Source organism: Debaryomyces hansenii, assembly GCF_000006445.2.
Source record: "Debaryomyces hansenii CBS767 chromosome B complete sequence".
Lineage (NCBI taxonomy): Eukaryota > Fungi > Ascomycota > Pichiomycetes > Serinales > Debaryomycetaceae > Debaryomyces > Debaryomyces hansenii.
The window spans coordinates 789,433-804,290 of NC_006044.2; the positions used below are offsets into that span (position 1 = coordinate 789,433).

The window sequence follows — 14,858 nt, forward strand, 5'->3', positions numbered from 1 at the left end:
GTAATTTAAAATAAAACTAAAGTATTCTTCATATTTTCTTAAAATTCACTTAATGCGACGGCAGTGGCTTGGAAATCGTCATGGGAAATAGAAATGTTGATCTTCTTGACACCAGCGCTGTCAGCAGTTTTCTTAGCAGCATCGTTCAATTTAACTTGTGGAGCACCATTGTTATCACGGGTGATCTCAATATCAATTAAAGATGCGCCAGCACCTTGGGATTTAACGCCCAAAGCCTTGAAAACAGCCTCCTTAGCAGACCAAGTACCGGTGTAAGAAGCGGATGGAGAGGAAGACTTATCACAGTAAGCACGTTCAGCCGCAGTGAAGTTTCTTTCAAGGAAAGTTTCGTTGTCCAAGTTAAGCGCTGAGATTAATTCGACATCAACACCAACACCTTTAGAAGACTTGTTTAATGAGCTTAAAGCTTTACCAGTAGAATCAGCAACCTCGCTAACATAAGACTTTGACGATTGAATTGATTTGTTGGAGAAGCTTAACTCATCCTTACCAACTTCAACACGGGCAAGAGGGTCTAAGTAAACTGGTTGTTCCAATTCGTCACCGTATGGAGGATGTTCCTTAGCAACAAACATAGTGTTACGGGTAATAGCATTATGCATGTAACGGTATGCCTTCTTGTTACGAGCAGTAACTTTGGTGGCATAGGATTCATAAGTAGCTTGGTCTAAGATACCGAATAAGTAATCTGGGTGAACTGCAATTGCTTGAGCACCCTTTTGGCCAAAACCGAAAGAAGTAACTGAAACAGCTTTAATACCATCGGTTTGGATAGATCTAGATGGATATAAGACGTATTCGTATTCTTCTAAGATCTTGTCGACGTTATCGGCATTTCTGTTACCTGGAACAAGACCCGAATTCAAGATTTGAATAGCACCATTCAACATCCAAGCACCAGCAGCACCCTTTGGATGACCAGTTAAGTATTTTTGGAAAACACCAAAGACTGGGTTACCTTCACTTCTACCCAAATGTTTCATCATCTTGTTAATAGTGGCTGATTCATTCTTATCGTTGGCGACAGTAGAAGTACCATGGAATGAAGCAACACCTAAGTCATCGATAGTCAAACCGAAGGCAGCCAAAGATCCTCTCAATGGAGCAATTCTTGGATCAGACTTAAAGAAATTGTTACCCCATTGTTTCTTAGCATCAGAAATTTGACGCTTAGCTTCACGGTGAATTTCTTCGGTACGTTCACGGAAGAAATCACTTGAAGAGAATTCAGTACCATATTCTTCCTTAGCTAATTCAACCTCTTCATTCAAGTATTCAATTTCACCTTCTTCCCAACACTTAACTTGTTGCAATCTTTGTTTCAATTGACGAGATCTATACTTGATGTTCAACATTTGCGATGGGTACTTCAAGTCACCGTGATGTTCACGCGCGGTGGTCAAAATACCCTTACCTGGAGCAGGAACAGATCTACCGATCTTATCAGAGGCGGTAGCAGTCATAGCTAAGACGGCATAAATTGGAACACCCATTTTGATTGCTAAATCAGCATTCATAATAACTTGAATACCGGAACCTTGAGCTTCCATGAAACCGTTTCTGCTGGTAGTAGCTGGTCTCGACATTTCCTTTGGAGTTCTTCCGTGTTCGAACTCCTTGTTAGAGTTAGAAGTGGCGTTCATATTAGCGAATTCATAAGAACCTTCTTCTTGGAAATCATCATAACCACCAACAATAACAACCTTAGCTTTACCAGATAACAAAGTTTCAATACCAATATCGACGGATTCAACGGCAGTTGCACATGCACCGACTGGTGTTTTGATTGGACCTGACGATGATAATAACAACATATTAACCCATGCAGACATCGTGTTGATGAAAGATTCTTGTAAGATATCGTTTTGAACAGGCTTGTCGGCGTATCTGTCTCTGAACATACCACGTAAAGCAGAAACACCACCCATACCAGAACCGGAACAGTTACCAACCTCTGAGATATGAACGTATTTATAGAATTCATAAGGATCGGTGATACCAGCTGATAATAATGCTTCCACGGTAGAGACCAAGACGTACAAGGTGATTGGATCAACTTGGTTAATGGTGTCTTCGGAAATACCATAACGACGAGCGTTCCATCCAGAAGGAATTTGACCAGCAACAAGACGGTCAAACCTCAAGGCCTTTGGTACGTACAAGCTAGCACCCTTCAACAATTTGACAGTGTATTCTCCTGAATCTTGGATTTCAAAAATTTCACACTTATCGCCATGTTCTAATTTATATTGTTCGGCTGTTTCCTTGGAAGTTTCAAATGCTTCTAAGTCGTGTTGGATCACGACTTCTTGAATCATTTGCTTCTTCTTTGGATCATATCCATGGAACAATTCTGGTTCAATCAAACGAATACCAGAGTGATCTAAGATTTCTTCTTCATATTTACTCTTGATATCCTTGTCATCAACTGGTTGTTCAGTCTTGGTATCAACCCAACCACAGTATGGCTTACCCTTCAACTTACCATTATGGTACTTGATTAAGCCCATGATCCAGGCCATTTCAATACAACCTTCCAATGAAAATTCACCATTAGCTTCCATTTCCCATCTAGTTCTAGAGTTACCCCATGGACCAACTTCAGAGAAACCAGTAACAACAATAACATTTTCTAAGTCTAACATACCTTCTAAATCTGGTGCGATCTTCTTAATTTCATCATAAGACTTCAAGGTTGGGAATTCGAATTTCATATTAGATCTTGGTTGAACAGTAACCTTAGAATAGTTGGCATCAACATTATCACCATTAATGACCTTCTGTTCAATGGCAGATTCGATGGAGACAGCTCTTCTAATATCAGCAGTTTCAGTTAAATCACTTCTCAATTTAGATGTGAATTCCTTCAAGTTGTCAATGAATTGTAAACCACCGTTCAAGTCGGCCATAACAGGTTCTTCCTGACATAATTGAACAATTTCTGGGGTTAACAATCCCAAAATGTTAAAAGCCATTTCCTTTTGGCTGAAAGTTCTGACACCTAACTTTTCAATGCCTTCAGCAATAATATTGTTACCACCCATCAAACCAGTACCTCTAGTCCATCCAATGATGGCACCACAGATAGTCAACTTGGAACCCCAATCTTCAGAGTACCATCTGTTGAATAAGGTTTCTAAAGAAATCTTTGATTCCGAATACAAACCATCGAAACCAAAAATACCGTGGTTTGGAGAAAGTGGTAAGATACATTGAGCTGGTCTAGTATCAGTGTTCTTTCTAGATTTAACAGCACCTAATAATCTTAATAAGTTGGTTAACATAATTCTGTGAGCAAATTCTGATTTAGAATCAATGTTATCAATACCATTACCGTTTTCTGGAATAGCAGCAAATGGAATGATAACATCCAAGTCCCATCCTAAACCACCCTTCTTTGGATCGTTGTAAATATATTCTACTAAGGAGTCAACATCTTGTTTGGAACCTTGGTTGAATGGAACGACAATCAAAGTAGAGCCGGAGGCACCATATCTAGAATACATAGTTTGGTAGTATTCGGTAACCTTCTTAGAGAAACGAGAAGTGGTAACAATAACCTTGGCACCACCACTAATTAAACCTTGTAAAATTTCGGCACCAATAGATCCAGCACCTGCACCAGTAACTAAAACGTACTTATTATTGAAAGTTAAACCGTTGACAGCACCACTTTCTAATCCATCCAAGTAAGTGGAGGATAATTTGTGGTCGTAATCCCAACGACCGGACTTTGACTTTCTTTGTAAGTTTAAGAATGGGATAGTTTCTGGTGGAATGGTGGAAGAGACTGGTTCCAAAATAGATGTCTTATCTGGTAAAGATGCAATCTCATCATCCTCTGAAGCACCCGAAGAAGTGGACAATTCATCCTCCTCGGTTGGGGTATTCGTACCAGTTGGCAAGAAAGATTTAGTTGATTTGGAGACCTCAATTTCATTCGATGATTCGACGTAATTAATTAATTGAGTGTATAATTGTTCAATTTCCACTTTAGTATTCTTGGATGCTTGTTTGGTAATAGCCTTATAAACTCTGGCTAAATCTTCTTGAATAGTAGGCTGTGATTGTTGCTTAGTCATAGCACCACCTTGGGCCATTTCATAAACGTATTGTTCGAACTTTCTAACTGATTCCTTGTTGACTTCTTGATAGTTAATCTTACCCTTGGCATCGACGGTCGTCGAAGGTCCGGTGATCTTACTGACATCTTTATAAACCGGGTCGAGAGACATAGTTTGCTTACAGTTATCAATTAATTGTTGACCCAATCTCTTGGCTAATTTATAAGTTTCACCCTTGTATTCTGGAGTGTGGTCAATGTGGTATTGCATGAACTTGATTAAGGTTGGGTTAGCACGGTTCATAATTTGGATACATTGGTTAATTGTTTCACGATCAATCGAGCTTAATTTACCAAAAATGATATCAAAGTACATAGACAACACATCTTGTCTAGCCCAATTCCAGTACGAATCGTAAGTTCTGGATTTCAATGGAGAAAAGGTTGGTTTGATACCTTGGGCGTAGAATTCACCGTGTTCGGCTTCCCATAAATCTAATTCCTTTTGTAAGACAGCAGAAGCTTCCTTCTCCTTGATGAACGACTTAGCACCTTGGTTCAAGTCAACTTGTAAGTATCTTGCAAACACTTCTAATTGCTGTCTGGCCATCTTCTTGCTTTCCGCAGTCATGGCATCTAAGGCAGCACTGTCAATAACGGCACCACCAGCACCTTCTTGGCCTTGCGAGGAGGCCGATGTTAATGAAATACCAGCAATAGTGGCATATTTATTAGCCATGGTGTCCAAGTATTCCTTAGCTTCACCCTCGGAACCGAATCTACCAGCTGGTTCTTGTGTCAATGCTAACAATAATACCGAGTCCTGTCTACCCGAACCAAGACCATATCTTGATTCCAAATACTTTCTGGCGATGGTGATGGAAAATCCACCCGGCATCTTGGAAGACATCAATCTACCGATCAAAGATGTCGAGGTCTTACCCAATTGGCCGTTGAAGTTATCTTGGAATTGCTCAGCCAATTCTTCCAATGGAGTATCTTCTGGTTTTTCAGGCGTGGAGCCAAATTCCTTACCCAAGTCACCCAAGATTTCATTCTGCACTGTGGACTTACCCCCGACCAAGTCCTTAATGGCCTTGCTCATAGGAATGGCGTCGAGCGACTTCTTCAACTTCTGGGCAACCAAAGCTTGCAACAATAATGAAGCCTTGACTGGCTCGTCTGGAATAGAGGCAGCAGGGCCCGCGCCGGCTGGCGCTGCTGGTGCTGCTGCTGCTGCTGGTGCTGCGGCCGCTGGAGCTGCCTCGGCTGGTGCCGCTTCTTCTTTAGCGGGTGGCTCGAGGTCCGCTGGATCTGGCGTGTAGTAGATCTCCTTAGGGTCCTTACTGTAACACAAAACTTGACGTTGCAACGACAATGCCGCATCGTACGACTCATATTTGGCCTTGATGGTTCTCGATGCCATTCCCGACAAAGTTGGCGATGGCCCGATTTCAACAACCCTCTCGGTGTTGTGCTGTTTCAAAAACACATCTTGTGTCTCGATCCATCTCACAGGCGAAGCAAATTGATATGCTAACAACTCGGTTAACAATGTGTGCGATAATTCTTGTTCAATCTCTGGACGCATCGTGTTCTATTTCTTTGATCTTGCAAAATATACTAGAAAATAATTAGGAAAAAGATCTGAACTATAACAAATCCAATAAATAAATAATTAGAACAATTAATTAACTGGTATAAAAGCTTTATAACAAAATTTATAAAAGATTTATAAAGAATTTATAAAGAACTTATAAAAAAATTAATATCAAATTAGGCGCTGTGGATAATACTTTTAAATGTATTATATATAAATTGTGAGATAAAGTATGTTGGAAGTTCAGAATCAAATCCATAAAGGCCACAAAATCTCTTAATTTTCCTCAACAATTAAACGCTGCAAAAACTGTCTCAAAACTTCCTCAAAAAACTTCCTCAACCTACATAGTAAAGAGAAGAGAAGATACATATACGTGGTAAGGCGCCGTTGGAGAGAATGTCGCCAAATCAATGTCGTCAATGTGTGTCGCGTATTCCCAACAAACAATTTTGATGGGCGTGTTAGCGGGCGTGGGATAGCACCGATGAGCAAGATATATTTGGCGCGGTCAGGAGTCGTAGCGAGTGGTGTGCGGTTGGCCCAACGGTTGACCGCGGGAGCCCAGTACACTTGAGTTGGGTTGGTACAGAAAATATTGGTGTGTGATTACCCGGCGAACGGTATTGTTGTCGAGTCCAGCCGGAAAAGTTTTTATATTTATTTGTTTCGTACAGTAATGTTTTATTCGGTATAGCTAGTTGGTATATTGCTAACAGTCGTGGTATTTGATAGTTCAATAGGCTGGTCCTATTTAGTAATAAACGAACATAAACACATTTCATTTGTAGTATATAGATACCAAAACGTAAGCCTTCTCATCTACCCTGATTATATTCGGTTATTTTCAGTTTAAATTGGTTTAAGAGAACACTACGCCTTTGGGATATTGATACGATCGTTTCCACCCCATTTGATTACTTGAGACATTTGTTTCTTGTATTTGCGTGTCAAAATGGGACTATTATATGATCTACATTGTAGAAGAAATGAAGAATTTCAAAGTCGATGAATCTTTAGTAGAGTATGAGAATGACGAGTATGTGCTAGTACAATGTGTTAGAACATATCTGTCTAGCCCATTGATAAATAATTTGGGAAATTGCAAAAATTCAATATATTTTTGAATGCGACATCGAAATGTAAACGAACATGTTACTATTCAATGCATGACACAGGTCAAGATTAACACAATTTGGCCGGAACCACACTTTCTATATCGTAACACGTATTAGTGTCGCAGACGGACTCCGCTGCCTTTACAGGCAATGCAACATGCTGGATCCTTCGCATGACATCACTATTATTCACTATTCTAGTCATGCACCAGACACACAACTATGGCCAATGTATGATCTCTAGTAGAGATCATTCATCACGACATCCAGTTCCATAAACTAGTCACCGATGTCTGGGCCCCTCGAGCCGAGAGATATTTCACGTGATCTTATCGTGTCTTATCTTAACCATCCACTATCTATAATATAAACAAAAACGATATTAAACACATTCTTCTTCTCTAAACTCCACAATATACACCGAATAGCACAATATACTCATAATAGCGTATAAAAAACGACGAGAGAAATACTACTCGCTTATTAAAGACTAGACTCAATACTCTAGCAAAAACACGTCCTAATATTTTAGCGTTAGGGAAAAATCATGCCGGAATACACGAATGATCAGGTAAAGATAAATAAAATGTAAGTATGGGAGATGAATTGAGATGATACGAGATAAATACTGACATAATAATAGCCATGCCACCCCGAGAAAGGGATATAAATTAGGTACCGCATCTGCGACGTGGGAAAAGATTAAACTGGCGACTACCACAAGCAGTGATAGCTTAGGCGGCAATAATGAAGACGAGGATGAACAGCACAATTTTTTTGAGCCGGGAGAAAATGGTGAGATGTTGATCGTATACCCAAAATCAAATCTTCTAGAGGTCTGGGATTGGGTCCCTCCGAGCCACGCGAAGGTTACCACAAAATGCAGTGGGGATACGTTGTATCTTCAGGGCCAGTACACGTTGTCGATTCCACCATCAGGCCCACCAGAATACGGATTTAAGTACACCATCAATGCTCCAGTACCAGGTGAATCAAAAGAGTTTTCTAGAACAATAGAAACGGTCAAAATCTTAAGCGGGACAGTAGAGGAGGGGCATACAATCTTAGTTTTGAGTAAGACCTTAAACTTGCCCCTTCCCTATGCTTTAGAAGTTCATTTCCTCGGCAAATCAAATAAAACATCAATTCAGCAGATATTGGAGCTACCTTGTGTAATGCAAGAATCATGTAGCGAACTTGAATTCACTGTTAAAGCAAATGATAATTTTATAGTTGTTTCCAATGACGAGGGGTTTTTATATTTATTTAAGTTTGACGGGGAGGAATACCGTCCTGCAAATTTTGATTTGAACTTACTGTCAATAAGAAAAACATCCTGCCAACCCAATGCAAGCCAGGATCTCTTATCGTCAAAATTGACGGATGAGGAAATACTATTAAAGACAAGTTGTTTCGATAACAAGCCTATTTTCGATATAGTAGGTAATTGGTTGGTTTATTCGCCCACAAAGTTCGAATATGACCATTTAAAGGTCATAAACAATACCAATAACAAGCTAGCTAATGAATATGAAAATGACGATATCGATCCAATTTCTTCTTTTACAAATAAGGAAAGCAACAGGAAACAAGAATCAATTTTCACCCCAGTAAGATTACCACCACCGGGTCCTCTTTTAAACAGGGTTATATCTACGTTGTCCAACAATGCTCTAGATGGGTTGTTCAAGCTATCAGAAGTTAGCTCCAGTAGATTTAAAGCGTATTTAAACAAGGACAAAGAAGTGGTTGCAAAAAATGAACAGGACATGGCTCAGTCTCTTAATTCAATTAGTAAAACAATTGGTAAAGCGTTGTACTCAACAGCTTCAAACACCGTATCAACCATTCAGAAGAAGACAATGGCTTCACAACCAAACAATAATCAACTTATAAAGATCATCGATTTATCAAACGATAAAATAATAGGAATTTTTAAACCACCAGGAGGTGTTTCAAACTTGTCGCTTTCACCCTTTGATTTACAACTAGTTCATTCAAGCCATAGGGGTGACAATTTCTTCATGTGGGACTTGTACAAATTGCCAAATGAAATATCGTTGATTGGAAAATTTAATAGAGGTAAAACATCAGCCATAATAAAGGAAATATTTTGGTTTGTAAGTAACTACGACAACACGAGCATAATACAAGGTAACAATTTGGGGTTTGGATGCATAACAAAGGCAACTGGTTCAGTGCATTGGTTCAACATAAATTACTTGTCAGGAGATTTGACTAATAATTATCCTAACAACCTTACTAAAGATAATCTGGAAGATGTACCGCCAAAGGGACAATTTTTGGATTCTTGGGTTTTATCATCTATTAATGCCACTAAGTTTACTTCATTACCTAACATTGCAAACAATATTAACAGCAAGTACAAACCGAACTCAAAGTTTAATATTAATCAATTGGCAATATTGGATAATAATGATCAAATTAAGCTTATTTCACCTCTAAATGGTAATCATCTTTTCAAGTATGAGTTACCGAAGACAGAAGTGAACAAAGAAACTATATTTGAAAATAACTTACATGCAATTGATAAATCGTCCATCGATCCTAAGGCCCATGAGGTAGACTCGATCACACCATTATCACAAGCTGAGATTGAAACCTGTGGTCCATATTTGAATTTGGTAAATAACAAGAACGTCCAATTCTCAACCTACGACTTCGATGACAATTCAAAGCCCGATTTCGAAAATTTCTTGAAAAAATATAGTGAGTTTGGAAACGATATCCCTTTTACAGAAATAAAATTTAAGAATGAAAGACAGAAAGATCCAATCGAGCCTTTGTTGTCCGATTTCTCAGAAGGGTTAGTTATGGATCAAGAAAACCTAGAGTCGTCCATGAAAGACACAAGCCAAGAGTCGCTCGATTAACGCATTGTAGCACCAACTAATCCTTCAGAATAGCGACTATGTGAAGTTTACGATATGCAGCATATGAAGCAAATTATTTATTAAATCTGGATAGCCAATATATAGAACTACTGCTCGTATTTATTTCTCCGAACTTATCTAAGTTGTCACATTGAATTGAATATACATATTAATTATTTCCTTGTGCATCATCATATTGATGTTTAATTAAATCTTATACTCTTCACCTTCCTCTTACTTCTTCTATCAACTTTAAAAAAACATTCTTATAAGTTCTAAGATAGCACCACCACATACTAAAAATAATAATACTAACAACCAAGTTCTGGAAACTGGGAATTCGCTTTTCTTACCTTCCTTTCTTGGTTGACCTTGTTTCTTTGTATTCTGTTTAGCCCATTTTGCATTGGCTGCCCTCTGTTTTGGAGTTTGTTGTGCCTATAATTATTAGTACATCTTCTTTATTATAGACTAGTCACTATAATCGCGTTACATACCATGATTAGGTTGATGTTAATTCTAACAAGAGTTACACTTTTCCTAGTAAATACAACTAGATCAATGGAAAATTATACACGTATTCGTTCGCGATATCACCAGGGATTGGAAAAAGACGAGAGCCAGACTCGAACCGGGAACATTACGGTTTCAGCTTTGATTTTTTCTATTTGACATGTGAAACATAGTAACTATGAATAACAACTATTTTGCAACTTAGCATGCTTTTATTAATGATAATATTCAACCGTTCGGGTATTACATAGTATATTGGGATGGACTAGGTAAAGATTTTACGTCGTGCTTTCAGTAGTCAATAATATGGAAGCTTTTTCAATATGAATATACGCTCTACAATATAACATACAAATCACCCAAATAGTTAGTTACATATATTTCCGATGGCACACATGGGAATGTCAAAGACAGCACCTAAGCATATCTATCCTGTGATGATACATAGATGGATTTTCATCTGAAAATATGGCTTACAATAGTATTCTACCGAATTAAATCTCCACCTTCATTTGGACCTCGGTTCATTGAATTTGTATAAATTTAACACCTACCCCAGGAATCGTAACTGAGCGTGAAAAATTCAGCGTTGAAACTATTAACATCATTGTAAGAGAAGAAATAATCAATATGGCTGCCTTATTTAATGAATCTCAGGAACAGATTCATAGCTTGATACAAAAGAGCTTGCCTCTTGACCCAATGCAATTATGTGATTCTGTTCCATTACCAAATAGTGCTAAACCAGGATTTTCTCCTATCTATAGAAACAAGTTTAGTCCTGATAAGTTGATTGAAAGTCCTCATCCATCTTTGAATACGTTAAAGAAAATTATGTATTACGCTGAACACACTTATGGTGACAGAGAATGTATTGGTTGGAGAAATGAATTGGAAGATGGATCGTTCAGTTCTTATGAATGGCAAACTTATTCAGAAGTGATTACGAGACAACGTAACTTTGGGGCTGGTTTATTTTTCATTTTAATGAATAATCCATTCAAGACAGATTCTCCAGCTCACTTGAAAATTGATAATCATTTGACTCAAAGTAACGACGATTCATTCGTGGTATCAATCTTTTCGCATAACAGACCGGAATGGCTTATCGCTGATATGGCTTGTGTCAATTATTCCATCACCAATACAGCCTTGTACGATAGTTTGGGTCCTGAGGCTTCCAAGTACATATTGGAATTAACTGAAAGTCCAGTTGTTGTTTGTACTAAGAGTAAATTGGAACAAGTGATTCAATTGAAGAAAAGTTGCCCTAAGGAGTTGTCAAATTTAATCGCTGTTGTATGTATGGATCCCTTGGACTTAGCTAACACCAAATCTAATGATTACCAAATTCTTTTATTAGCAAAGGAATGCAATATTAGTTTGTTTGATTTCAAACAAGTTGAAAAGCTTGGAAAGATTTATCCGGTACATGATATTCCATCTACTCCAGACACTATTTATACCATCTCATTCACATCGGGTACTACTGGTGCCAATCCTAAGGGAGTTGTGTTAACCAATCGTAATGCTGTCAGTGGTACCACTTTCTGTGTTTCAAATATGTCGGAGAACAAACGGATGACAATGTATTGTTTCTTACCATTGGCACATATTTACCAGAGACAGAGTATATTTTTCTCTGTATTCCAAGGGATTTCAATTGGATTTCCACAATCCTCATCGCCTTTAAGTTTATTAGATGATGTCAAAATCTTAAAGCCAAATGTATTATCGTTGGTTCCAAGAGTCTACACGAAATTAGAAGCTGCAATTAAAGCACAGACTACCCATAACGATGAAAAGCCAATCTTGAAAGCTGTTTTTAGTAAAGCGATCAATAAAAAGATTGAATTACAAAGCCAAGAAGATGGCGTCGAAGGTGGCCATGTTATTTATGATAGAGTATTATCTTTACTTCGTAAAAAATTAGGTTTTGATAACCTAGAATTATTCACAACTGGTTCGGCTCCAATCTCATCTGAAACCGTCAAGTTCGTGAAGGCCGCATTTAATACAGGTTTAATTCAAGGTTACGGATCCACAGAATCATACGCTGGTATAGCTGGTTCATTGAGATATGAAGCCAGTCCTGGTTCGTGTGGTTCGATTGGTATTACCACTGAAATGAAGTTGAGGGATATTCCAGAAATGAACTATTTTTCTAGTGATAAGGAAGGTCCAAGAGGTGAATTATTGATTAGAGGTCCACAAATCTTTAAAGAATATTTTAAGGATGCAGAGGAAACCAAAAAGTCCAAGGACGAAGAAGGATGGTTTTATACCGGGGATATTGCTAGGATCGATGCTAGCAATGGAAGATTATATATCATTGATAGAGTTAAGAACTTCTTCAAATTGGCTCAAGGTGAATACATCACACCCGAAAAGATTGAAAATAATTACCTTTCCTCATTTCCATTAGTTCAACAATTGTATGTACATGGTGATTCCTTGCAAACATTCCTTCTTGCGGTTGTTGGTGTCGAACCTGATTCTATTAAAAAATGGTTGGAAACTAAATGCAATATCAATCAAAGTGAATTATCTTCGAATGATGCAATCATTGAATACATTAATAAGAAGGAAAATAAGGCTAAATTCTTGGGTGAAATGAATAAATCAACCGGAGGCTCTTTACAAGGATATGAGAAAGTTCATAATGTCTACATCGATATTGAACCTTTAACCATTGAAACCAATGTTCTTACCCCAACGTTGAAGATCAGAAGACCAATTGCCTCTAAATTCTTTAGAAGCGAATTTGATAGATTATATGACGAAGGATCCTTGATTCATAATAACTCTTCGAAGTTTTAGTTTCCTATTTATTAGAGTAATAGATTATTTTCTTACATCTTTCTTTTCATATAGTATTACCCAACAGATACAACATTAAGATGATAAGATTTTGAGTATATTAAATATACAGTTAAAATAAACATCATACCTAAATATACTTATAAGGATTCATAATACCGTTTGGATCATAGTGTTTTTTCAAATCTTTCATTAATCTAATTTCAATATCATTCTTAGAATAACCGATATAATTTTTCTTTTGAAAGCCTAAACCGTGTTCAGCTGAAATTGAACCATTTTTAGATTGGATCCATTCGTATACAAATGGTTCTAAAACACTCTCGATTTCTTTAGAATACTCTCTAACAGCAACATTCAAATGCAAGTTACCATCACCGATATGACCATAGCCAATTGCTTCAACAACAGGCTTGGAATCATCATCAATGCCAACTAAGTTGGCTTCCTTTAATTTGGCGCTTGCAGCATCAACTAACCCGTATAAGTCAGATAATGGTAATGAAACATCATATTTATAAACACCACCTCCAATTGTAGATGCCTCAGGAATGGATTCTCTCCATGACCATAAACTTTGTAATTGTGTCTCATCTTGGGCAATAATACCGTCATCAACTAATCCATCTTCCATCGCTCTTTCTAAGAAACCTTCTAACTTTTCATCATCGTGTTCCTTATTTGAGCCACTAGTTTCAATCAAAACGTAGAATGGATATTCACCACTTTCAATTGGATGATCAGCATTTAAATGACGAGCAGTTAATAACTGAGATTTATCATCCATGAATTCAAAAGCTGATAAAATTTCAGATAATTCACGACGAGCACCAACAAAAACCTTTTGAACAGCCTCATACGACGAAACAGCTAAAAATGCAATGTTGACTACTTGTGGTCTGGATGGACATAAAATAGAAACCCCCGTGATTAGACCTAAAGTACCTTCGGAACCAATAAATAATTGCTTTAAATCATACCCAGTATTATCTTTTCTCAACGAATTCATAGAGTTGTAAATAGTACCATCAGGTAAAACTGCTTCCAATCCTAAGACACTACCATGCAAGGAACCATATTTCAACAATCTTAAACCACCTGCGTTAGTCGCAACGTTACCTCCAACATGACACGAACCTTTGGCACCCAAATCTAATGGGAATATATAGCCTTCTTCAGACAATGCATTGTCTGCGTTTTCTAAAATCAAACCAGCATCACACTTTAAAATACCACTAACTGAATCAAATGATCTAATTTTATTCATACCAGCCAACGATATGATAATTTCATCAAAGACCGGGATAGACCCCCCTACTAAACCAGTATTACCACCCTGTGGCACAACTGCCAATTTTTGTTCATTACAGTATTTGACTATTTGGGAAATTTGTTCCGTGGTCTTAGGTCTCAATACCAACTTGGATTGACCTTTATATTTTCTCATCCAATCCTCATTGTAGAATTCTATGTCTTCTTCACCAGTGATAACTCCATGAGGATCTTGTAAGACGGAATGAAAGAACTCTATATCAGAGTCTTCTAATTGCTTAAATCTGTCGTCACGTTTGACCTTATCACTGTAAGTGTCAGCTGTTAAAGGAACGGTCTTGGTAGAGTAAGCACTGACTCGTATATTGAGTTTTGACGAATTCTTGAATAATCTTGGGACTTGTGTACGAGCTGATACGCCTGCAAATATACCTCTGGCACAAAGTAAACTTCTTCTGGCTCCAATCATCTTGTGAACTCGTTTACAAAGTAAAGACTAGATATAAAGATCAGATATAAAGATTAGATAGTAGTAATAATCTTGGATAGTGAAAAAA

General features: G+C 37.7%; 6 protein-coding genes across 6 annotated transcripts; 3 read left to right on the top strand and 3 right to left on the bottom strand. All coding sequences in view use genetic code 12, as the record gives it.

Moving 5' to 3' along the window:
• Positions 1-38: 38 nt before the first annotated feature.
• Positions 39-5,675, bottom strand: DEHA2B10032g (DEHA2B10032p; the record flags this gene model as incomplete). The annotated part of the gene is made up of 1 exon (XM_457388.1): positions 39-5,675. The coding sequence occupies one exon, from the start codon at positions 5,673-5,675 to the stop codon at positions 39-41; it is 5,637 nt and encodes a 1,878-aa protein (XP_457388.1).
• A 977-nt stretch (positions 5,676-6,652) lies between these two features.
• On the top strand, positions 6,653-6,811 carry DEHA2B10054g (DEHA2B10054p; the record flags this gene model as incomplete). The annotated part of the gene is made up of 1 exon (XM_457389.1): positions 6,653-6,811. One exon carries the CDS (start codon positions 6,653-6,655, stop codon positions 6,809-6,811), a length of 159 nt encoding a protein of 52 aa, XP_457389.2.
• A 791-nt stretch (positions 6,812-7,602) lies between these two features.
• DEHA2B10076g (DEHA2B10076p) lies at positions 7,603-9,696 on the top strand (the record flags this gene model as incomplete). Its single annotated transcript, XM_002770064.1, has 1 exon — positions 7,603-9,696. The coding sequence occupies one exon, from the start codon at positions 7,603-7,605 to the stop codon at positions 9,694-9,696; it is 2,094 nt and encodes a 697-aa protein (XP_002770110.1).
• Positions 9,697-9,948: 252 nt separating this feature from the next.
• On the bottom strand, positions 9,949-10,196 carry DEHA2B10098g (DEHA2B10098p; the record flags this gene model as incomplete). Its single annotated transcript, XM_457391.1, has 2 exons — positions 9,949-10,134; positions 10,194-10,196. 2 exons carry the CDS (start codon positions 10,194-10,196, stop codon positions 9,949-9,951), a joined length of 189 nt encoding a protein of 62 aa, XP_457391.1.
• Positions 10,197-10,839: 643 nt separating this feature from the next.
• DEHA2B10120g (DEHA2B10120p) lies at positions 10,840-13,029 on the top strand (the record flags this gene model as incomplete). Its single annotated transcript, XM_457392.1, has 1 exon — positions 10,840-13,029. The coding sequence occupies one exon, from the start codon at positions 10,840-10,842 to the stop codon at positions 13,027-13,029; it is 2,190 nt and encodes a 729-aa protein (XP_457392.1).
• A 130-nt stretch (positions 13,030-13,159) lies between these two features.
• Positions 13,160-14,770, bottom strand: DEHA2B10142g (DEHA2B10142p; the record flags this gene model as incomplete). Its single annotated transcript, XM_457393.1, has 1 exon — positions 13,160-14,770. One exon carries the CDS (start codon positions 14,768-14,770, stop codon positions 13,160-13,162), a length of 1,611 nt encoding a protein of 536 aa, XP_457393.1.
• Between the last annotated feature and the right edge of the window lie 88 nt (positions 14,771-14,858).